The 22,804-nt window shown below is 38.7% G+C and overlaps 1 protein-coding gene across 1 annotated transcript in view; it reads right to left on the bottom strand.

Annotated features, from left to right (window-relative positions):
* The window catches only part of SVEP1 (sushi, von Willebrand factor type A, EGF and pentraxin domain containing 1), a 125,402-nt gene that overhangs the window by 47,284 nt on the left and 55,314 nt on the right, over positions 1 to 22,804 (bottom strand). The window contains exons 7-24 of the mRNA XM_042882867.1: positions 22,181 to 22,378; positions 19,738 to 19,856; positions 18,199 to 18,328; positions 17,437 to 17,544; positions 17,065 to 17,196; positions 15,489 to 15,683; positions 14,235 to 14,356; positions 12,234 to 12,342; positions 9,633 to 9,824; positions 9,128 to 9,361; positions 8,490 to 8,651; positions 7,583 to 7,744; positions 7,104 to 7,265; positions 5,065 to 5,159; positions 3,832 to 3,928; positions 3,004 to 3,117; positions 2,056 to 2,169; positions 1,095 to 1,296 (exon numbers count right to left, since the gene is read on the bottom strand). Coding sequence (XP_042738801.1) covers positions 1,095 to 1,296; positions 2,056 to 2,169; positions 3,004 to 3,117; positions 3,832 to 3,928; positions 5,065 to 5,159; positions 7,104 to 7,265; positions 7,583 to 7,744; positions 8,490 to 8,651; positions 9,128 to 9,361; positions 9,633 to 9,824; positions 12,234 to 12,342; positions 14,235 to 14,356; positions 15,489 to 15,683; positions 17,065 to 17,196; positions 17,437 to 17,544; positions 18,199 to 18,328; positions 19,738 to 19,856; positions 22,181 to 22,378 — 2,647 coding nt within the window. The remainder of the gene's footprint in view (positions 1 to 1,094; positions 1,297 to 2,055; positions 2,170 to 3,003; positions 3,118 to 3,831; positions 3,929 to 5,064; positions 5,160 to 7,103; positions 7,266 to 7,582; positions 7,745 to 8,489; positions 8,652 to 9,127; positions 9,362 to 9,632; positions 9,825 to 12,233; positions 12,343 to 14,234; positions 14,357 to 15,488; positions 15,684 to 17,064; positions 17,197 to 17,436; positions 17,545 to 18,198; positions 18,329 to 19,737; positions 19,857 to 22,180; positions 22,379 to 22,804) is intronic.

Genomic DNA, 22,804 nt, shown 5'->3' with positions numbered 1-22,804 from the left:
AAAAACTTCTGGGGCTTTGGGGAAGGAAAGGCTTGTTAAAGACAGATAATAGTAGCTGATTTCACTGTGATCTGCAACAGGACATTCTTATCAGTGTTCATAACAGACCTGAGTTCAGATACACTAGAGCAAAAATAAGAATTTGAAAGATTCCAATAGTGTATTTTAACCTTTTTATTCTCTCAAGTGTCATGTAGGCTTCAGAAAAGTAGCATTATCAGATACGTGTCCTACCATCAGTTACTCCAGAAGAAAGCAAGCACTTGAGATTTGAGAAAAGTGTAATTCTTTTGGAGCAAGAGTATTTAAATATGTCCTGGTTTTATCTGGGATAGATTTAACCTCCTTGCATTAACTTGTATGGTGACGTGTTTTGGGTTGTTATGAAAATAGCTTTAGTGACTGCAGACCAGTGCTTGAACAGAGTCAAAACTTCTCTGGTTCTCATTCTACCCTGCCAGCAGAATAATTTCAGAGGGGACACAGCCAAGACAGCTGACCAAAACTGACCAAAGGGGTATCCTATATCCTGTAACATCACACTCAGAAATAAAGCTGGGATAAAGAAAGAGGAAGCATAGGAGTGTTACAGAGTTACAGTGTTTGTATTTCCAATAAACTATCATAGGACAAAGCTCTACTTTTCTGGAAATGGCTGAACATCTGCTTGTCTATGGGAAGCCGTGAATGAATTCTTTACATTGCAATGCTTGCTTGAGTATCTTTTGCCTTACCTATCAAAATGTCTTTACTTTAAACTACAAGTTTTCGCACTGCTTCCTTCCGGATTCTCTTCCCTAAGCAACTGAGAGAGAGTGAGACAGCAGCTGTGTTGGGCTTAGCTGCCAGTGGGGATTAAACCACAATAAACCTCTCACTCAACCACTTTACAATCCTAGCATTCTTATACATCAAGCTCTGCATATTTTCTTTGTTGTCTACCTTGGAATAAAAGATGGAGGCACTAGGATTTATCTTCTTTGCTTTTAAAATCTTTGTTAGTGTGCATAAAGTTACCCCACTGAAACCTAAGACATGTGAAGCACCACAACAGACCTGACTTTCCACACTGTTTTATATCATTTATTTCTCACCTGAAGCTGTTGATACCATCCCTGCATGTAGCCCCATTCCTACAGGGTCTGCTGAGACACTCATCAATGTTTCTTTCACACAAGACACCAGTAAAACCTGGGAGGCACTTGCAGGAGAAGCCTCCAACTCGATCTTCACAAAGAGCTCTGTTAAGACATGGGTTTGAAAGGCACTCGTTGACCTCTGATTCACAGTGAGCACCTAGAAAGAAAAGAACAAAGCTTCAGCTGCATTTTTATTTAAGCTGAAATAAGGTCACCAAACCATTGCTGGTTTCCAAGAACTGTTGCCTACTTTCTAGAAAACAGCAAATAGTGGAGTGGCAGGACTGGTATTTACTCCACCATCTGAGGTAAACTGGGCAGAGAAACGTTACAGGAAGCATCTTTGTAATTGTAGAAATTAACGTTTACGTCAGGAATCTAAATGGATATTGCCTGCTGTATGAGTAATTTGGGCTGAATCAGGAAATAATCAGAGTAACTAATTTGATCAACTGATGGAAGGCTGCTACAAAAGACATTAAGTTTGAACCTTAAATATCATAGGAAAATGTGAAAAGGGAAAAAAGTGACATTTTGTACCTTGTCAAATTGAGGATTTCTGTTGAAATAGAGAATCTGTGTTACAAGATCTGATGAATAAAGAAACTGCATGTGATTTTACTTTTTCTTAACAAATTAATTCAATCAATTGGAATTGCATTGTTCTTTCCTCAACACACAGGAAGTTATTGGCAAGATCTGGAATAGAAGACCAATCACCGAGTTGGTCTTCTGAAGCCACAGTGTAGCACTACAGGGACTCTCAGAGACCACATGAACCTGCAGAAGCTAGCATACCAAATCAACATACCACATACGTAACACATAGCAGTGAGACTGAAATACTTTGGTCAGGGAAGGAAGACATCTTTTTGCATTAGAAAGAAAGAAATCTGGCTCACAAGAAATAGTGTACCTGTGAATCCTTTTGCACAAGTGCACTGGTAACCATTCTTCTCGTCAACACAGTGACCTCCATTCAAACATGGACTGGAGTTACATTCATTTATATCTTTCTCACACAAGAGACCTTCAAATAGCAAAAGGGCACAATCAACACAGTCTGGGTTTACATGATGTGGTGTTCAAATACTGAGGGCAGAACTGCACTGCAATTCTTGGATAACAAAGGCCTGATGAAATCAAGTGATAAAACTCCATGTTTGACTGCACTGTTAAAAACATTTGAAACAGATCATTTGTATTACTCAGCTGATGGGACGTGGAACATGCCAAGACCACGGCTTGTCTTTATACAGTTTTAAAAATACTCAGCAAATGTTGCTGTCAATATACGCAAGGCCATAAACATAACAAGGGAGTCCACTTCCTGGTGGAAAACACCAGGTCTTCCTTTTAATCTGCTGCCAAATGATATACTCTAATAGCTTACTTTTATATTTAGAAATTAAGTACTTTGGCAAAGTACTGAAGCATGTTAGTTTCCCACATATTTCAACATCTTTGACATGCATGCAGGTGGCAGTTAAAAAGACTGAGGAACAAGATAAGAGAAAAGCTATTCGTTAACTCAGGGCTACAGTAATGCAACTACATAAATGCTTTGTCTGATCAAGCCATATTCAATTTCACAAACATCTTCCCTGTGCTTATTTACTAATTTCCTCATCTTCACTCTTTATTTCCTTTTTTCATCTTCAGAAAATATCACAAACAGAAGCACATGCTCTCAGAGTGACTGTCCTTTTTATTTCAGAAGCTACTCATGTACAGTACAACTTTCTTCTAGCCTATATATCTGTCTGGTTTCCTGTTACGGTTCTACTTAGCACTGCCCTGTTGTTCTGTATTATCTACCTAGCACAGAAATAATACGTTTCTGAAGAAGAAACAATTAAATTACCAGAATAGCCTGGCTTGCAATGACAAACAAAGGTCCCAATGCCATCTTTACACACTCCATTATTGTGACAAGGAGAGGATTTACATTCATCCATTTCTGTTTCACATTTCAAGCCTACAATGCAAAATAAAGGATTGAGAACATGGAAACAAAACAGGAAATAATTCAAAAACTACAGAAGTTACAATTACTTAATGCAGCAAAATACGATTATCAACTGTGGACATTAGTAGATGTTCTAGTTATCTTTTCTTAGGTTGTATTGTAACAATGACCTGAGACAAAAAGCTGAGACAAAAAAAATAGGAAGAATATGAGACAACAGTCTGATCAGTTCCAGATGGTAACAGTTAATATTCTATCACAACTAAGAGATCAAGGACTTTTTGATTACAAGTTATCTGTTTGCTCTGGAGCAACCATGAAGTTTACAGGAAGAAGAAAGAGAATATCTGGTGGGATTAGCTGTTTACAGTGCAAACTTCCAGGTTTTGCTAACCATAAATATCACTAAACAAAGAACTTTCAAATCCACAAAGCTTTGCTCAATTCACTCATACTGAATTCCATGGAATTTTTTATTAAAACCACTTAAAGAAATCCCACTCGTAATTCCCTTTTGACAAACATCATGTAATTCAGCAAGAACATGAGGAACTATTTCTTCTCTTTTAATACTTCTGTGTTATAAATCTATGACAGACATTCCATTTATTCCACTACAGTTAGCCTACACTCTTGCACTGAAACGTTCCGCTCCTTTATCTTTGCTCATGTTAAACACCTGGAGCCATCTTAGCTTTTCCCTTTGCTTCCCCAATTTTTTACCTGTATATCCAATTGGGCATATGCAAATGTATCCACTTCCCAACTGTTTGCACGTCCCATTGTTGTGGCATGGCTCCAGGAAACATTCATGAAACACCTGCCACAGGCAATAACAATACAAGTACAGTAAATGTGGAACAAAATATTCTCATTTTGAACAGCATGCTCTATAATCAATGTGGAACTTTGATTGTAACTTAACTTCTACTCTTTCCCCTTTGTCTCCTCTACACACCAATTACTCTTATTTCTAGAGAAGAATGTGGATTACTATTTTTAATTACCAAAACATGATCACCGTGGCTCCTCCCCTCGAACTTTCTGAGCTACGATTAACAGCTGAAATTTTATACTATGCTGTATTTTTTATGAGAGTTCTTTGCTTTGCATCCTTTTACGCAGGCTAATCACTTCCTACTTCCTGTTACTGGTCATTAAGTGAACTATTGGTGGGCTTCAGTGAATGGTGTTATTTTTTCTCAGCTTACAAACCTGAATTCAGAGAATTCCTTGAGCATGTGGTCAAACACAATCACGGCAGATAAGTCTGTCACCTAATGGGAACCATTATTTAACATCTTTTTTATCACCAGTCAGCTTTGCTCCTCTAACACATGATCTTCACTTTTGATTCATATAAAGTGGCTTTGTCTGAGTTACAGACTAGGCAATGGGTAAGGCAGCATCTGTGACAAACACTGTCAGTAGAGTAGTTTCTATTACATGAGGACTTGCCTGTATTTCAAAAGCAGTACTCAAAGCAGAAGGGAACTCTACTTGCCTCTCCTCAAGTGTATCTATACGCTAATGAGCAAAATAAAGATTTTATAACTGGGACTTAGGTTCCTGGTAGTAACTGCTACAATCCAGCATGTGGAAGCCATAAAATGACCAAGTATGATCAACTTACTTTTCATGGACTGGCTAAACTCTCTCCATGGAGTTTACATTTCTTATATAAGTCTGATAAATTTCTCAGACATTAGGTGAAGTCTTTAAGTCCAACATTTAAGACTGCCAATGAGCTGATTTGCCCACTTTTATTCACCAGAAGTGATTTTACAATCAGAAAGAGGATCTGAAGGTACCCCTAACAATTATCACTACCAACTGTTCAGGAAATACAGTCAGAATAACAATTACATTTAAAAAAGACTTATTAATTTAGTACTGACATAAGATGTGTGGCTTCTTTTATTAGAGGCAATACTAGAAAAGATATCTTGTCCTTGCCTGACTGCTGACTTTGTACTGTTTGCTGATGTTTTCTGGAGAGGCTGGTATCATCATCACACTTTCCTCAGCAGCTGAGAAAGTAGAGCCAAAACCTAAAGGGGAAAGATACAAACATACTGTCAATAATACTAGATTGTAAGGTCTGTATTCCATGAGGGCATCAGAACTGCATTCTAGTAATGCATCTAAAGAGTCTGAAAAAAGTGAATTTATGGGAATAAAACCCTAAATTCACAGCAAGCATGTAGCATTTTATATTTATATATACAATATATATTTGTAAGTTTTCTAAAATACAGGTATGTAAGTATACATGTCACATGTATTTATACGTGCATATGCATGCATACTTTCTTTTGTATATATATCACAGTATCACAGAATCATAAAAATCATAGAATTGTAGCATATCCCTAGCTGTAAGGGACCTACAAGGATCATCAGGTCCAAATTCTGGCTCCACACAGGGCTACCCAAAGTCAAATGCAGTGCCTGAGAGCAGTGTCCAAACATTCCTTGAACTCTGGCAGCTTAAGGCTCTCTACAACCTGAAAGGAGGCAGTGTTGAGGTGGGGGTCAGCCTCTTCTCTTGTGTAACTGAGATAAGACTAAAGGGAATGGCCTCAAGTTGTGCCAATAAGGTTCATGTTGGATATGAGGAAAAACATGTTCTCCTAAAGAGTGGTCAGGCACTGAATGGGCTGTCCAGGGAGATGCTGGAGTCACTATCCCTGGAAGTGTTCAAGAAACACTTAGGTGTTATACTAAGGGACATGGTATAGTGGGGAAGTTGGTCAGTGGTTGGACTGGATGATCTTGGAGGTCTTTTCTAATCTTGGTGATTCTATGGTTCTGTGTTCTCACTGCCCTGGGGTGCTATGTCATGCCCATATCTCTCTGGGGCACAGCCTTTCCTTAACCCCAAAAGCCCCTCCTGATACAGCTCCATGCTGTCAGGCCCTGTCACTGTCAGAGAGCAGAGCTCAGCGCTGCTCTCCACTCCCTGTGAGGAGCTGCAGCTGCCATGAGCCACTCCTCACACTTCTTGTCCTCCAGAACCTTCTCCATCTTCGTAGCCTGCCTTTGGACACTCTCTGATAGTTTCATGTCCTTTTTGTACTATGATGCTCAAACCTGCAGACAGCAAACCTCCAGGTGAGGTTGCACCTGTGGAGTGTAGGGTAGGACAATCCCTTCCCTCAACCAGCTGGCAATGCCAAGCCTGATGCTCCCAGGATACAGTTGACCTTTCTGGCTGTCTGGGCACACTGCTGACTCATCCAACTTGCTATCTATCAGAAACCCCAAATCTCCTTCAAGGAGCCGCTCTCCAGTGTCTCATCCTCCAGACTGTATGTATGCCAGAGTCACCCCTTACCAGGTGCAGAATCCAGCACTTGCTCTTGTTGAACTTCATGCTGTTGGAGATTGTCTAGATTACTCTGCAAGGTCTCTCCACCCTTGATGGAGTGAACAGCTGCTCCCAATTCAGTATTGTCAGCAAACTGGCTCGAAACACCTTCTATTCCCACATCCAAGTCATTTACGAAGACATCAAAGAGAAATGGCCCTAAAATGGAGCCCTACTGATCTTTGCTAGTGACCAGGCACCAGCCAGATATAACACCATTTACCATAATCCTTTGAGCCTAACCCATCAGCCATTTGCTCACCCATTGCATATATATATATATATATAGTATATATAAAAGTATATAAATACACACACTGTACACATACACACACACACATAGTGTGCACAGGTATATATGTGCATACATACATACATACTCTGTATATCCATATGCTGTTATTGAGCCATGGTACATAACACACAGTTATTCCTTCCACATAGCACAGAGACAACACCAGCGTGCCAAAATAAAAGTGAACGCCACTCCTTGAGTGGGAATTCTACATTTGTTCTGACAGTTTGTGAAAAATGAAAAACAGGATCTTTTCTGCTAAGACTACTGCTGGCCATCCTTCAGATGTTCTCTTTGCTTGTTTTTTCCAGGAGAGATAATTTGGCTTACTTGAACAATCTGTGATGGATCTGGCACCAATGATTGTTGTTGTTCCATAAAAGGGACACGACAAGCAGTAGGACTTTCCTGGGTCTGGCTGATAATAGTCTCTGGGACAAGGGTGACAAGGTGTCAAACCTGTACGAGAGAACTCCCCTGCAGAACACGGTACTGCAAGAACAAAAAGAACATTTTTTTTGAAATAGATCACTTCTGCTGACCCTGCATCCTGCACCCTTTCTGAGCGCTTCCTTTCCTTCCCTCACAATTCCTTTTCAGATTTTAAGGAGTGGGGTGAAACCCACTGGGAATTAACAACCCTAAGAGATGTTTATTTCACTATGAGGTGAAAAGTTCTCAAAGATCTATTAAATATCTTGAAAGTATTTCTTTCTATTTCTTTTCTGATAGAGACAGCTTTCAATGCAGCTTCCTTCCCCTTTTTTAAATGTAACTGTAGAAATTTCATAGACCTATCTGTTACACACCTCCACAAGCTGAGACATCTACTGCACCTCTTTTTACTGTCGAGGTATCTTCTGGGCAAGAGATGCAGTTCCTGGATCCAAATGCTGGCTGATATGTGCCAAGAGGACATGTTTCACAGGTCTCAAGACCATTAGGTGAGTATGTTCCCTGCTTGCACTGAGCTGTGAGGCAGAAAAAATCATAAAAAATAAGTAATGTCCAAATAGGAAACATGACTTCTAACCTCTGAAAAAGATGCTGAAATCATAATGCAAATTACAGAAACTTTTTATTTCTTGAATTTATGCTGAAAGGTTCTATGCATACAAATAACAACAACAACAAAAAAATGACTTGTGCTAAGCTACTGATAATATATTTGTGAATTATTAATGAATCATCTTCACAGATGATTTAGATTATCACAGATGATGAAACTCAGTTACTCATTTTTAATGAACAAAATGAATAATAAAACAATAAATAGGCAATGAAATTAACTTTTTTTTCAGAACAAGCTGCAAAGAGATAGGGGAGCTGAGGTGCTCAAAGTCAGACTACTGCTTTGCAATATGGAATGCAAAAACTCATCTAAAATCACCATAGGATAGAGAGAGGTGGGCAAGGACAAGAATGGCATTATTTTAAGTGTGTTTGTTAGTCCATGCAAAATGAACTGAAAATCTCACAGAAAGGAGATAGAAATGTAACAAAACTTGAAGGGCCAGCTCTTCTTAGAATATCTGCCTGAACATTGTGCATGCTACAGAAGTGGTAAAAATGTGGCCTTTTCTCTTAACATATACACATGAATGGTTAGTTAGGAGTAATTCTTGTTTCACAAGTTAATCTCATTCCTGTAATGAGGACCAAAGGGATGGCACTAGGCAGTCAGAGATGGCTGTCTCAAAAAGGTAAAGTTCTCACCTTTGCATTCTGAAATGCTCCTGGAGTGTAGATACTCAGTGTAACTACCAGATGGACAACTTTTGCATTCCAGCTGCCCTTCCTCATCCTGGTAGGATCCAGTCCAGCAGCTTTCGCAGGCATGATGCTCCAGGGAGTAATAGGTACCCAAAGGGCAGTTGACTGTAACGTTGGAAACATAAGGTTCCCTCAGAATACATAATCATATATTCCTGTTTTGCCTCTGGAATTCCCATTTAATCAATCCCTGTTTATATGAAATGTAACTCTGTTCCTCAGCAAACGGGAAAATGCACAAGAAATGGAATCCAGTTCCCTATCTCATCCACAAGAGTAACAAGGTTAAAAGACTGCATATCAAGTACTGCTTTCCTGAGTATCACCAACTGTGTGGATATGTCTGATTTCCGCATGGGAGTGGAATCCTGAGTACAAAAGCATCCCTTTTCCACAAGCCTTGGTTAGGAACATAAACATCCTCTGGAAGTCAAACTGTGCAAAGCATTTTTGGAGTTTATTGTTCCGGGAGACCACAAGCACTGGACTGTGTCAAATCACTATCCTCTGCAAATATCCTCTAAAACCTTGCTTTTCAAAAAGATTCTAAATATATGTGAAGAGGAAGTCCTTTGGCTTACCACACATTCTCCCCTTCAGCACAGAACCAGGTCTGCAGAAAAGGAAAGCCTTCTCTGTCTCCAATGAGTTGCTGTCAGCTACAATGAGTTCAGATGCAAACTGAAAAGAATACATGGGTTCCTTATTGAGAGTCCTATTCAGCCTGTTTGTTATCGTCTCTAGAGTTTTAAGAAGTCGTTTCTGGTTTTCCAGTTCCAGTGTATCATTCCTTTCATCAGGCAGTGGCACGCTAGCTGGGATTTAAAAAGAGAACACAATAGCATACAGATTTTAGAGTCAGCACTTACAGCTTGCTCTGAAGAATATCTAGAGTTCAACACTCAGGCTTGACAGTTTGAAGCATAAAGCTGGCAATGTGCAAAATGAAGCTACGAGTGTCTCAAGAAAACTGTTGTCTGCATCTCCAGCAGGCATTTTGAACTGAATGCAAAGTCTTGCTGAATGCATTAGGAATATTTATCTTTTTAAGAAAGTTTAGAAGGAGGCTATTTTGACTTCTCTCACCTGTGATGTTAAATATTAACTTGATTTTGTGGTCAGTCATTGGAACATTCAGCTTCTTATGCCTTTTGACTCGAGTAGGTGCTGCCTTTGCAAAAGCAGAGAGATGCTTGGATAGGCCTTCTTCCTGCACACTGTCGAAGAAATCATCGTAGGAATAATCCAGCTGGTTTGCCGCTCCCCAGCCAGCAGGTCCTGTCAGACATTTAAAAAGAAAAAAAAGAGAAGCAAGATCATGTAGAAAATAAGTGCTTGTCCTATAAATACTTATTTCTGAAGTACATCCTCAATAGAATGGTGCCTGACTGAACCTCTGAACAATATGTGTTGACTTGCCTCTGAACAAGTGCCTACTGCAATGTGACTGACTGAAGAAAAAAACATCTCAATACTGATATCTGTGTATTTAGCCAAAGCCTTAAAGAAGGTCTGATATAAAATTTATTTTAAAAAGGTACTCATAAAAGCAACAGTTATCTTCCCCTCAGTCTTGCATGGGCCCTCATATGCTGGCAATATCTGAAACAATTCTGCACTGATCTCTCTTCTTCCTGCTCAGCTGCAGCTAGCATGCCCAAAGCAGCATCTCCAAAACATCCCTTCTTCACAACTCCTGGAAGAGTTGTACAGTCATCTGCCTTCTCAGAAAAGGCTGGTGACATCACCCTATGCGTTCAGTCCTTCCAGACAGGCATTTCTTGCTACATATGGTGATTTAAGTTCACCCTCAATCAGCTTGCTCTGTAAGTAATCTGCCTTTTCATGAATAAAATTAGAGGTACGCAGTCTATTTCATTCATCTATCTGTGAAATAATGTGAGGGCATAAAAAAATTCTGCCAGTTACCAGGTTAAGTCATCTGTCTTATAACTTACAGTGGAAATAAGGCAATTTAAACTCACAGAACTGGGGCTGAAACCGTGTGATTACTCCATAACAAATTTTCTAAACTGTTGTCTCTTTTAACTCGAGGAGAGTTCTCCTCTCCAGCCTGTCCAGTGTAATATTACGACAAACTCCAGAAAAACAGCAATGAGGTAATTTTGAAAAGAGATCAACATGAGCCAGAAGACAATAGAACCCTGTATCTCATTTTCTCAACACTGTTTCCTCCAGGTGACTTTACAAATTAGTTCCTCTTATCATCAATATTCACTCCTCCCTGATGACAACTCGCAGATGTCCCCTAGTCTATCCTCTAGTCTCCTGTGTCTAATTGCAAAAAAAAGTCCTTTAAATTCAGTGAAGAATGTCTAAAAGTGAGAGAATAAGCACTAAGCTGTACTGAAGTAATCCCAACATGAACTTACAAAGGAGCCACAGTCCTATTAAAGACTAAGTGTTCTGATGTTGGGGCCAAAATGCCCCATGCTAAGTCTGTTTTTAACCTTACTTCTTTAAGTAACACTAAGGGACTAAGAAATCCAAGGACAAAGGCAGTACAACACTAATGCTAATCAGTATGAAAATTGACTGAAAATGACAACTTTCTTGGCATATAGCAAAGTGGGAGTAATCACAAGGGCTGCCATAACTTCCACCCCAACATTCAAAAAAACTACCCTTTCTAACAGTTTAATCCTGGCAGACAGCTCAGCACTACTTGTACACTCAATTCCTCTGGATGAAATGAAGAGAAAATGGGACAAGCAAAAGTGCAAGAGCTCATGGGTTGAGAACCAGACAGTTTACTATATAAAGCTGCATGCACAAGCAAAGCAAACCAAGGAATTCATTTACTGCAGCTATTCAGGCAATTATAGGCTCATCACACAGACACGTTTCTTGGGAAGGCAAACACCATCTCTTTGAACACCATCTCCTTTTCTCCTCTCCTGCAGTTTACTGCTAAGCATGATGCTATATGGTATGGGATATCCCTTTATCCAGTCTGGGTCAGCTGTCACGGCTATGACCATCCCAGCTCCTGGTGAACCCCAGGTCCTTGCTGGCAAGGCAGAGCAAGAAGCTGAAACGACCCTCACTCTGTGCAAGCACTGCTCAGTAACTAAAGAAGTCTGTATGTTATCTCTATTTTTTTATAAAAAATATGGCATCATACAAGCCCCTGTAAAGAAAACTAACTCTACCCCTGTCAAACCCATGACACTTTGCATACAAGAGGTTTCACAGCTGACAGGCAATCTTATGCTTTGCGTGAACACTGCAAGGGTTAACTATGGACTGAAACCAACACCAAAGACAAAAAGTGACCCTGTTTTCTTAACAATCTCTAGAAATATCTGCTGTGCTTTTGCAGTGTTTTGGTTTGAAAGTGTTATGTTTAAAAAAGTTGCTTTCTTCAAAGGTAACCAAGCAAGTCAGTAGCACTCAGCATTACGTGTGCATGTGCATGCTTTTTTTCCTCCCTACCATGAAACATCTCAGTAAACTCTTCCTTCTCATATGTACTATACAGGAAGCACTACTGAAAACAGAAAGCAAGCAATTCCACAATAAAATGTGTCGCATAATTTCTTAGTATCTTAAGAATACTCTATAATTTTTTAACTATTCCACACAACACATTGCAGTGTTTCAGAACAAAAGGAACTACACAACATTAATCCTGAATGGCTAACGATCTGTGCAATCAGTAGTTACCAATGGCAAATCCATTTTCATAATCGTAATTGTACTCCAAGCAATGTTTCTGTGTCTGATCTTCCAGTCGGCAGTCAATATCATCAACATCATTACAGAACGATGGGACCTTACAACATAAAGAAGAAGAGCATTAAAAATACAGAATTACATAGCTCACCCCCAACTTAAAAAAGCTGTGTTATAACGTAAAGCCCTGGCCCTGTTCTTTCTCTGGCACAAGACTTCTCCTTTCACACCTGTTATAATCACAGCAGTTGCCGAGGATGCAAGTTCTGGATCTCTGCAAGTGATTTATTTAATTTCCTACTCCGGAACAGCAACAGTTACATGCTGCCCTACAAGATAAAGGCTGTTATTTAAAAATGATTGCAAAAGCCTCTCCTGAATCAGACTACCAAGAAAAGCATTTCCAGAGAAGTGAACAATTCACAGGACAGAAGTGTAGCTCTCCATTATTGTTTTGATGAGTTCTGCTGGTAGGAAGTTGCAGTAATTTAGGCCTGCTCTTTCTTGTTCAGTTTTCATTGTGCTCTGCCCAGAAACCACAGAACAGAGAACTACAGAAAACTGACCAGTATTGATAGATTTTCTCTCCACAAAGGCAGTGGATATTAGAAATGAACAGACAAATGCATTATTTTATAAAACCTCTATTTCTTGTTTCTTCCAAATTGATTTCAAAGAAGCTGGTCTCTAGGATTTATTTTGGGATTGGTTTATTTTCTCCACATTGCTTTTTCATTGGAAAGATGGCTTCTGCTGATATGGTCCCCCTTTTCCTATCTCTGTTATAGTTACATTTTAAAGTTATTGGGAACAGGAACAGACATAATCAAACTAACCTTTTCAACTCTTTTCCAAGACTGCTGCCTTTTGATATAACTTCCTGAGCTGGTCACTGAACATTTTTTCCTATTTTCCTATTTGCTTGCTGATACTAATAGTCTAAGCAATGAAACCTAGTGGTAGTTGCTAAATAAGCTCTTCAGAGAAGAGAAGAGAAATAAAATTAGCCAAGATTTTTCTGCTGGAAGAAAACAAAGCTGAAGTAAGTCAAGAGAGTAACAGATATTCACGTTCAAGTGTCAAAGATTGCCTGGAAGTGTTATTTGAGCTTTCAGCCTTCTGATGAGAAACACTGACAGGGATACCACAGCTGCAGTAGTCTGTTCAGTAGCTATATATGCTAATAATGCTTTTCAGTTACCGGTGAAGCTTACAGCACAGAGGCTTTGTTCTGTAAGAAATCTTTAATTGCCCAAGTACTGTGCTCTGCAACAATACCATCACATGGGGCCTGAGCATCAGCTCCTTAGACCACAACACAAAGGCCTGCTGCTTATGCTTCACAGCTGAGGACAGGCTCACGGATTAAGAGGGAGAGTGGTAATATTGAAGTGAGAAGCAAGAGACAGTGCAGAGAAGGAATGTGCTACCCCTTCAAATAAACTGCTGTGCAGTATTTATTGATTAGAACTCAAAAACTCAAGAAACTTGAGCAAAGTATTTAAATCACTACCCTGGATATAAGTGCCTAGACTTGAGCACCAAATGCAGATTTTATCTCTCTGTATCTCTGTGCATTCACTGTGTTATCTGGATGAACGTTACACATAGTATTTGTAAAATGAATGTATTTTATCATTACATCCCACTCTCACATACAACACTGCAGTTTCTGAGTAACCACCAGGGATTTTCAAAACTGCATAGGTTCTCTTTAAAATCTTATAAAAAATCTGTGAGTATCAAGTCCCTAAGCTGTGCAGACATTTCTCCAAATCTTGTCCCTAAATAACTTCTAATTGAAGATGGAATGAAAATGTCAGTGCGTCAGCTTTGTTTTTAAAGGAGGTTTGTCATCTTCCGAAAAATCACAAATCCCATTTCCAAGCTGCTGTTGTATTTTTCATGTACAAAAATAGACAGCTGGGAAAAGTAACAAGAAGTTGTACTTTTTAAAAAATGCGTAAGAGGAAGCAGCATTTACTAACCTACCATTTTACCAAGTGCACTCTGGAAAGCATCAGAAAAGCCATTTAGAAGACTGTTGTCATCACATCGTGTTGCTTTGTAAAGCATCTCGAAGGATTTGAACCCATGGTTTGCGAAACGATTTACTGAAAAATGTTGGAGAGTGAAATTTTTGTTGGTCAGTGCAATAGTTTCAGAGGACAAGCCAAAAAATTGGATTACAGTAAACTAAGAAGCACTGTCTTTAAATCAACTCCTCCCCCCAGCATTATATACAAGAAAATGTTTATTTTTTCCTAAAACGTAACATTATGTAACATTCATTTCTCAGACAATTCAGACAAATACGAAAGTAGACTAAATACTTCTTGACAGACATCACATTTTCACAATACTTTAATGGGAAGGCTAATGGATACTAAAGAAAAATGCCTGTTATGTATCTATTTTAGCATTTTCGTAATGGAAAAACTTCCCAGCTGTCACAATCCTAAACCTCACACTTCTTTCTATTGAGAGAGAATCAAGTATTGGAAATCCAGTCACTACAGCTGCTAGACTAAATACAAAAAAAAACCCAGAATTTAAGCAAAGCAAAATTCTTAAGTGTCCAAGTTATGGGTTTTGATCTGTTAGATGGCTCTGAAATGTAATTCTGATTTGCCCACAGTTGAAACATTGCTCTTTGCTGAAACAAAAAATCCACTCTGATGAGAGTAGATGTAAGCTGGTGCCAGGATTGGCTTTTCAAGTACCTCTCACACTTCTATTTTTAAAATGTCACTAAGTCTGAGAAAGTCCATAGCTCATAGCTTTGTTACTGTGTGTCTTGAAGGAAATAGATAAAAGATCTGATCTGGCAATAAGTAGATATGTAATTACAGCATGTACTGCTTTCACAAATACATCTGCACTTTTCATTTTCAAACACTGTTGAAATTCTTGTTGAAAAAGTACTCTGAGTGTATGCACACAAATTACAACATATTTCAAATGCCAATTTGAACTAATGACAGGTCTTGTCTGCTTTGCCATCTTTGCTAGCTTGCTTGCTAGCAGGATACAAATTGACTACTGTTTTTGTATTTCAGAGAACTTCTGAAATAACACTTCTAGGGACTTCTGAGTATTCATATTTGTAATGATGTGAGAGATTTATTATCAATATACAGTAGTCATAATTCCTAAAATATTTTTATTTAATTCCTCATTAGGACCATTGTTGGATGAGCTGCAGATTCATTTCACAAAACATAAGCTAAAAATATTAAGACTTACAAGAGCAGTCAGGCCACTCTGGAGAGTAAGGTGGCTTCCAGACACCATCCTCATATGCACAATAGTAGTTTTCACTTGATCCCTCTGAGAAGCTATAACCTTCTGCACAGTGCAACTTACAATTAACACCCACTTCATCTGATGTGCATGTAAAATTGCCATTCACAGGCTCAAAGGAGATTTCACAGGGAGAACCTGAGAAAAACACAAAGACACGAAGGAAAACATGCAGTCACACGATGAATTTGGAGAATTAAATAAGCAAACAGGAAAGTAGTACTGGTAAGGGTTTTGAGAGCTGCACATGAAGCCTGTGTGTTATTTGTTGTGTCCAGAAAATCAGAACCAGGGCACTGCTAAATTCTTCTCAAACTTCCATAAATGTGAAGGTTTTAAAAAAAAAGAAGTGATACATATAAGAAATCAAATAAACCCTCCAAAATGCAAGGCTCAAACCCATCTGTACTTCTTACTCAAAGGTGCACAGTCAAGTATGTACCTACTAAAATACTACAAAAAATTAGTTAAAATTTTTACATGCATTTTCGTACAATGAATTATAGTAAACTATATTGTATATTGAATTCAAAAACTAAGCATTATCCATTCTACACTGCTGCAACAAGACACAGATTTATCAAAACAATCTTAGGAGGAACTGACTATAAAATCTCAGTTATGATCTATTTTACAGGCCAGAAGAAGACACAGTGAACATCTGAGAATATGATCTCATGAGCACCAAAATCACAAGAAGTTTGAAGTGGTGTAGACCTGAAATAATACGAATTCTAAAAACTGTCTTTTTCTTGCTAAGATTTACAAAAGCAAGTCAGACTGTAGCACATCCATCTGTAATTTATCTTTTGCAAAGCTATGACCAGGTGTCCAGTTTGCATAATTTTAAATATTCACTAACATTTATTTATACACACAACCAACTGAGACATTAGGCACTAGAGAGCAGAGACAGTGTACAATTTGCATTCTTTATACACCAAATTATTGATTTGTCTTTAAAGAAGAAGGTAAACTGTGGTGTCTATACAAGCAACACAAATGCATGAGTATAAGAATAGGTACAGCTAGTTTCCAAAACCTAGAGTGTTCCAGTATCTGTTACAGTATTCGCAGGTGACTACAAAAATGTTTCCACAAGGTTTTTTCCTTTTTAAGAACAGATTCGAAGTTTGACTTCAGTAACCTCTACTAATTCACTTCACAACATATTTGTACTGAGAAAAAAAATGGATCAACAACCAAAAGTTTAACTGCTCAACAAACAGCGATTTCAGTGTTTTTACACCTAATTTGAATGTATTATTCAAATTATTCCAAATTCATCACTGTGCTTCTTCACTCTGACAAAATTATATAAACATCCTGACTGCCCTCAAGTTACTCCAATAGAAACGAGGAATATCTAATTAAGAAACTGGGAATATCTGAACGAAGAAACGATGTAGACTTGCAACTTTTATAACATTCAGTTAAAACAAAACAATGTACCTGGTCTGAAAACACCATGGCTTATGTGCTGTTGAACTGTAGCAGCAGCAACAAGGCTAATACAAACCTTTGATGACAACATGTATTTCACATGTCCTGTTATTGCCAGAAGGATCCAGAGCTACATATTGAACTGTTGTTTCTCCTTTGGGAAAGAGATCTCCAGGTTCATGACTCCTAGTGATAGTCAGAGGAGCACCTAGAAGAATTATAATAAGAATTAAAACAGAGAATTAAAACACCAGTGAGCTATAAAGGGCCGCTCACACTCAATCACAACAAATGGAGAAGGAAATAGTAGCATGTATTCTTAATTATACGTTCTTAAAAACAAATTATTACAAAGACAAAATCCTAAGTTACAAGTGAATAAGGTAGAGCAGGTTGGACCTCCCTACTCTTCACTGTTCTGCGCATGTTTGGGGGTATGCCATCTTACCTGAATTGTCTGAAAATTGTGGTTCTTCCCATGTTGCTGGGTATTCATTCTCCACTGCCTGTATGGGTGGTGGAGATCTGCATCTGTCAATTACAGGAGGTTCTGCATCTATAGAATTTGAAAAGTTTGCACGACATTAGCTAGCTGAGCTGCAGCTACATTCATAAAATCCACAGTCAGAATTCAATTAAAGAGCAGTTTTAAATTTGCATCGGTAAATACAATATAGTTACAAGTACACCTATATATAACTGCTGCACCTGGCAGACACCAAGCAAATGGCATGGCATTAACACAAGAAAAATTCTTCATCTGGATTCATGGTTTCTACATTCTGTTTGCTTTCTCCAAAGCAAACCTTGTTTAACAAGAATGCTGAATACCAAAGCTGTCTGGTAGAAAGACATGAACAATGATGTGCATCAGCAATGTGCAGGAGATTAGTAAATTCTTACAGTTTTTCAAGAAGAAAAAAAAAAGGATGCATATGATAAAGGTTAAGTGATAACAAAGAAGCATTTCATCTATCAGTATAAGGAGGACTCTTAACATTCAAATAAAACAACAGAAGAAAATAAGAAACGTGGGAGCAATGATTGCACACTGTGTGTACTGAGGCCCAAGATCAGCCATGCATTTATGGAGATCACATTACCCTTGGGTTTATCCAAGCAGTCAGTGGAGGTCACACTGATTCACAGTCTCTTTGTGCACAAAATAAGAATATTTCAACCATAACTGACTCTTCCCCAATGAACTTACCAATCACCTTGACACTGAACGTACAGCTTGCCTCATTGCCAGACTTATCAACTGCTCTGTATGTAATGGCAACTTCACCAATTGGGAGAAGATATGGTGGTATGAAAGCTGGAGTTACGTGCACTGAGACCTTTCATAGGAAGAAAATTGTTATTTAAAAGGGGAAACAGGCTAGTATTCATGACATGTGATTCAAGAAACAGGCAAAAAATAGTATTCTTTAATGTTGATTCTGCTCCTATTTGATGCTCGTAGCCTCTTCAAATAATGAGGGTGGACTTTGCAACAGAGTGCCTGTCTTCCCCTCCTTACGATTACTTTTAGCAACAGGGGTTTACTCAGTCAGGATTTGGATCCCGATCTGCTGCATTACAGCGCTGTGCATTAAAACAACCTCAGATTGACTTCTGTCTGCACTACTACACTGCATACAAGCTATGCTAGCTCAAAACTGCTTTGTCTTCATTTCATACCTCCAGCTGCAAGGGCAGAATACCTGAGAAATGTATGGAAAAGGCAGCTGTGGATCATGAGCACTCAAATACCTAATTTTAATCTACATATGTCAATAACATACAGACATATGGAAACATCCTATCATCACAAAAGAAACCTGCATTTGTAGTTTATGACACCTACATGTGGACCACAGCTCTCTTGTATGGACCAGAGCTGTGTTAAGAAACTTCTCTTTGAGAGATCTGGCTTCACATCAGCAAAATAGTTTAACTGTGGCTTTGACAAATCTGCTACAACTGAGCGTGAAGGCACCTCATTTCTACAGGTCATCAAATGACTCTGTGTCAGCAGTGCAATAATATATGATCAAGGCTGTGTTGCAGCAAAAAGTGTGAATTTAAAACTCTTTTACTGATGTTGCTCACAACGTGAAAAGCTCCTTTATGCCTGCAGCAAATTCAGAGAATACACATTCTCCTTCTGACTCAAGACAATGCAGTCAGTTGCTGTAATTTGATCGTTACCCAGTAGGTAACACTACTTCTTATGAAAAGCTCTGGAGCAAATTTTCCTTGTAATGTACATTTTCAGACCTCTGACAAACGCAGTACCCAAAGGCCTACGTCTGAATATTGCATGGGATAGGAAAACGACATTTTTCTTTCTTGGGTGGGAAGCTGAAGCACATTTTTACTTATTGCAGTCTGCTTTTGCTAGCCTTTTAGATTGATGAACTGATTTACTTCCTTCTAAGAAGCATTTATTAAACTTCTTTCCATTCTAAGAGATCATTTTTAAAGCAGTTGTCTCCGCTTTATAAACAAGGGCACATTCTTTCTTTAGACTACATACATTAAATATATGAGATTTCATGTGCTTAGACACCATGCAGAGTGTTCTGTGACTGCATGACCTTAAAAACGACAGAAAATGCTGAATTCTCAATATAAAATTTTTCAGCAGCCTTTTCTTCTACTCAAGCTTGTCAGAAGAAATAAACTCCAGTGATTCAGAAAATTAATATGAAATAACTAGCTATAAAAAGACAGCATCTGGTCAAATGCATAGATTTTAACCTACCTCATCTCCAGAGTTATCCTCAGGTACTGGGACCTGCCAGCTGATATTAGCAGAGTTCTGATGTTCCAGAGTCTCAGTCTCAATATTTTGTGGACACTGGATCTGAGGAGCTTCAATATCTGGCCCAGAAAAATGAAAACTACTCTTATATATGGTATTAAAGAAATAGAACCACTATAATGATTAGACTGCATGTAAGTACTGCTTTTTTGGCACTTCCTGGAATATACATACACATCTCTGCAAAGTCTCCATCTCTCCCTTTTTTTCATTCTTGCCTGCAGACTCATACATAGACAGTAAATTATTCTGGGGTAAAAACAGCTTTTGGCTGTATTTTTGAACATCACTTAGCACAGTGATAGTTACTACATGCAACCATGAAACAAAACATAAATAAGACAGAATTAATTGTTTTCTCTTATTATTCACCTATTCATCACACAAATCTAGTCATTAAGAAGCAGTGGCTTTTTTTTCCCTTCGCTGCCCACATATATGACACATGCAGATGTAAACACCTGTCATCAGTGACTTACAAAAGATTATTTATGACATGACATATGTTCTATGAAGAAGAAAACAGTCAATCTCAAATGCCCAGGAGCATGGTGACTTGCAAAAAGCAGTAACAAGATTTCTGGCACCAGTTACTGGGAATGTTCTTTAGCAAAGTTTGAAGTTTTGGTTTGAAACATGGTTTGAAAGTATTAGCGGTATAACACTGGTAACCACCACCATCATTTAGGTATCACATTTCTCTGACGAAGTACTTCTTGATCTCGCAGGCATAGGGCCTCTCAAAACATTTGTGTTTGGGTTATTTTTTAGCTGTATTATCTTTTGATAAATGGCCTTTGGACTCATGAGACAAGGACAAAGGCATTCGGCTCTGAACTCATCCATGCCCAGGAGGCTTTAAAACAACTTGGGACTGATACCAGTTACATTTTTATTACTACATAGTTCCAGTAAAGACATAAGTCAGGCAATTAAACTTCTGTAATTGAGTGCAAAGCAATAAATACAAGTGGTTTTGTCTTCCTCTGAAGTCATTTTGATGAAAATTTTACTAGAAGTGCACTCTTTTCATAACTACCAGTTATGAATTACACTTCCCTGACCACAGTCTCAGGCTGGGGCAAATTCCATTTAAAAGTGAAACTCTGCAGAAAGACTAATAAATAAGTCAGAAAGGAAAAGGCTAGTGCGAACTGGCCAAATATTTTGGCAGCAAAATAGAGAAAATACCAAAAATGAAAGCAATTGGGAGGCAAATATTCAGTTTTACTAGGGAAGAATAACACTCAGAGGATCTTGGATTCTCTTTAGATTTTTATGCATGGTAATATCTAAAAGCTTGAACCCAAGCCATGCTACTTTATCTTAATCCAAACACTTAGCTTGTAGCACTGTGCTTGGATCCCATCAAATATTAAAAACTGTGGTTTGGCACAGATTTTTACTAGATTCAGAAAAACAATGTGGTACATAACATAGTGGGAAATGATATCTTTAAAGGATAAAATCACCCTGGTCACTGCAGAGGAAAAAGTTCCCATCTCAGTTTCTGTACTGACTTGGCATGATGATTGCTATAGCTGTTTTCTGTACTGTTCTTTCATGCAGAGGCTGGTAAGGGCCTCCATTCGGAGTGGAAGCATTAATTCTGAGAGCACAATGGTTCATGAAGAAGTGAAGAACACATTCCCAGCACAACCACACTTTCAGTTGCACCTCCTTTAATCCAAAGCTGAATTTCTTCCAACTCACTGTGCATGTATGTAAAAGAATAAATAACCTTACATTTCCAGAAGAGGTGGGCAAACATACCAGAATCCTTCAAATGCATACAACCACCTTCTGCTCCCCTATAAACGGTGCACAGTGTCAATCAGTTTTGGTTTTGACTCACGTGGCTGTTATCCTTGCGCAGGTTTACTGCTGTTGTCAGTTCAGAACCAACTGAAAAGAACCATACTTCTACACCATGTGTATCACCTCAGGCTTATAGGTCTGCTCAGACTACAGGGCTTTCATACATCTGTGCTCAACCAGTAGAAGCAGCATTACTAATAACTGTTTTAATAGGTGTGTGGGTTCCACACTGGCTATCTTTAAGCTAAGACCTTTCACTTTTACTTTGAAAGTTCAAATTTATCTTCACATCAGGCCACTGCAGGCAGCTTCCCAACAATTGACTTAAGAGGCTGCCAGCAATGGATAACTCTAAGATAGCACTCAAGCAACCTCTGAATTTCATGTCAGTATTACATACTACAAGTAAACCTGAGAGCCAAACTATAGTGGTACAGACAATCCTTCTTACAGACTGCTTAATTACGCCTTCCACAGTTCCAATCTGTCTTTATTCATCTGTTTCCTATGTACTTTCCTCTAGTCCTGTGTGCATACACAGAATCGACTTTGTGCTGGTCTCTACCTTTACACAGAGCATCCTGGATGTTTGCACTCCATCTCCCAGATGAAATGCACCTTAGTTCTTCCCTAGCTCCAGACAAGATGAATCCTCGGGGACAGCTCAGCTGGCACATAGTCCCAGAAACAGCTGGCTCCAGCCCACATTTTGGAGGGTGAATTGTTACACCTGCTGGTTTCTGGAAGACGGGGCAATGCATTTCTACAAGAGACCAGAAAGGCACACATTTTAACTGACTTACATAAAAATATATATTCAAACAAATTCGTAAATAAAGTCATATGGTATCTAAGAGGGAATATAAAATACACAGACTTCTTAAGAGTATACATGCATGGTGAGTGCATAAAGACAACAGAAAATGCTCAGATTTTGTACTTTAGTGCTGAATGAGCCCCCTGGACATCAGGTTCTGTTAGAGCAAGTCCAGAGGACAGCCACAGAGATGATCAGATCACTTGTCCCGTGAAGACAGGCTGAGAGAATTGAGGCTGTACAGCCCAGAGAAGAGAAGGCTCCAGGAAGATGTCACCAAAGCCTTTCAACATCTGAAAGGGCCTACAAGAAAGCATGAGTGGAACTCTTTACCAGGAAGTATAGTAATAAGACAAGCAGTAATGGCTTTAA

Source organism: Lagopus leucura, unplaced genomic scaffold (assembly GCF_019238085.1).
Source record: "Lagopus leucura isolate 7727_CA_CO unplaced genomic scaffold, USGS_WTPT01 Super-Scaffold_100036, whole genome shotgun sequence".
NCBI classification, from domain to species: Eukaryota; Metazoa; Chordata; class Aves; order Galliformes; family Phasianidae; genus Lagopus; species Lagopus leucura.
Note: the sequence above shows the minus strand (reverse complement) of the source record. Positions and strands in the feature narration are given on the sequence as shown.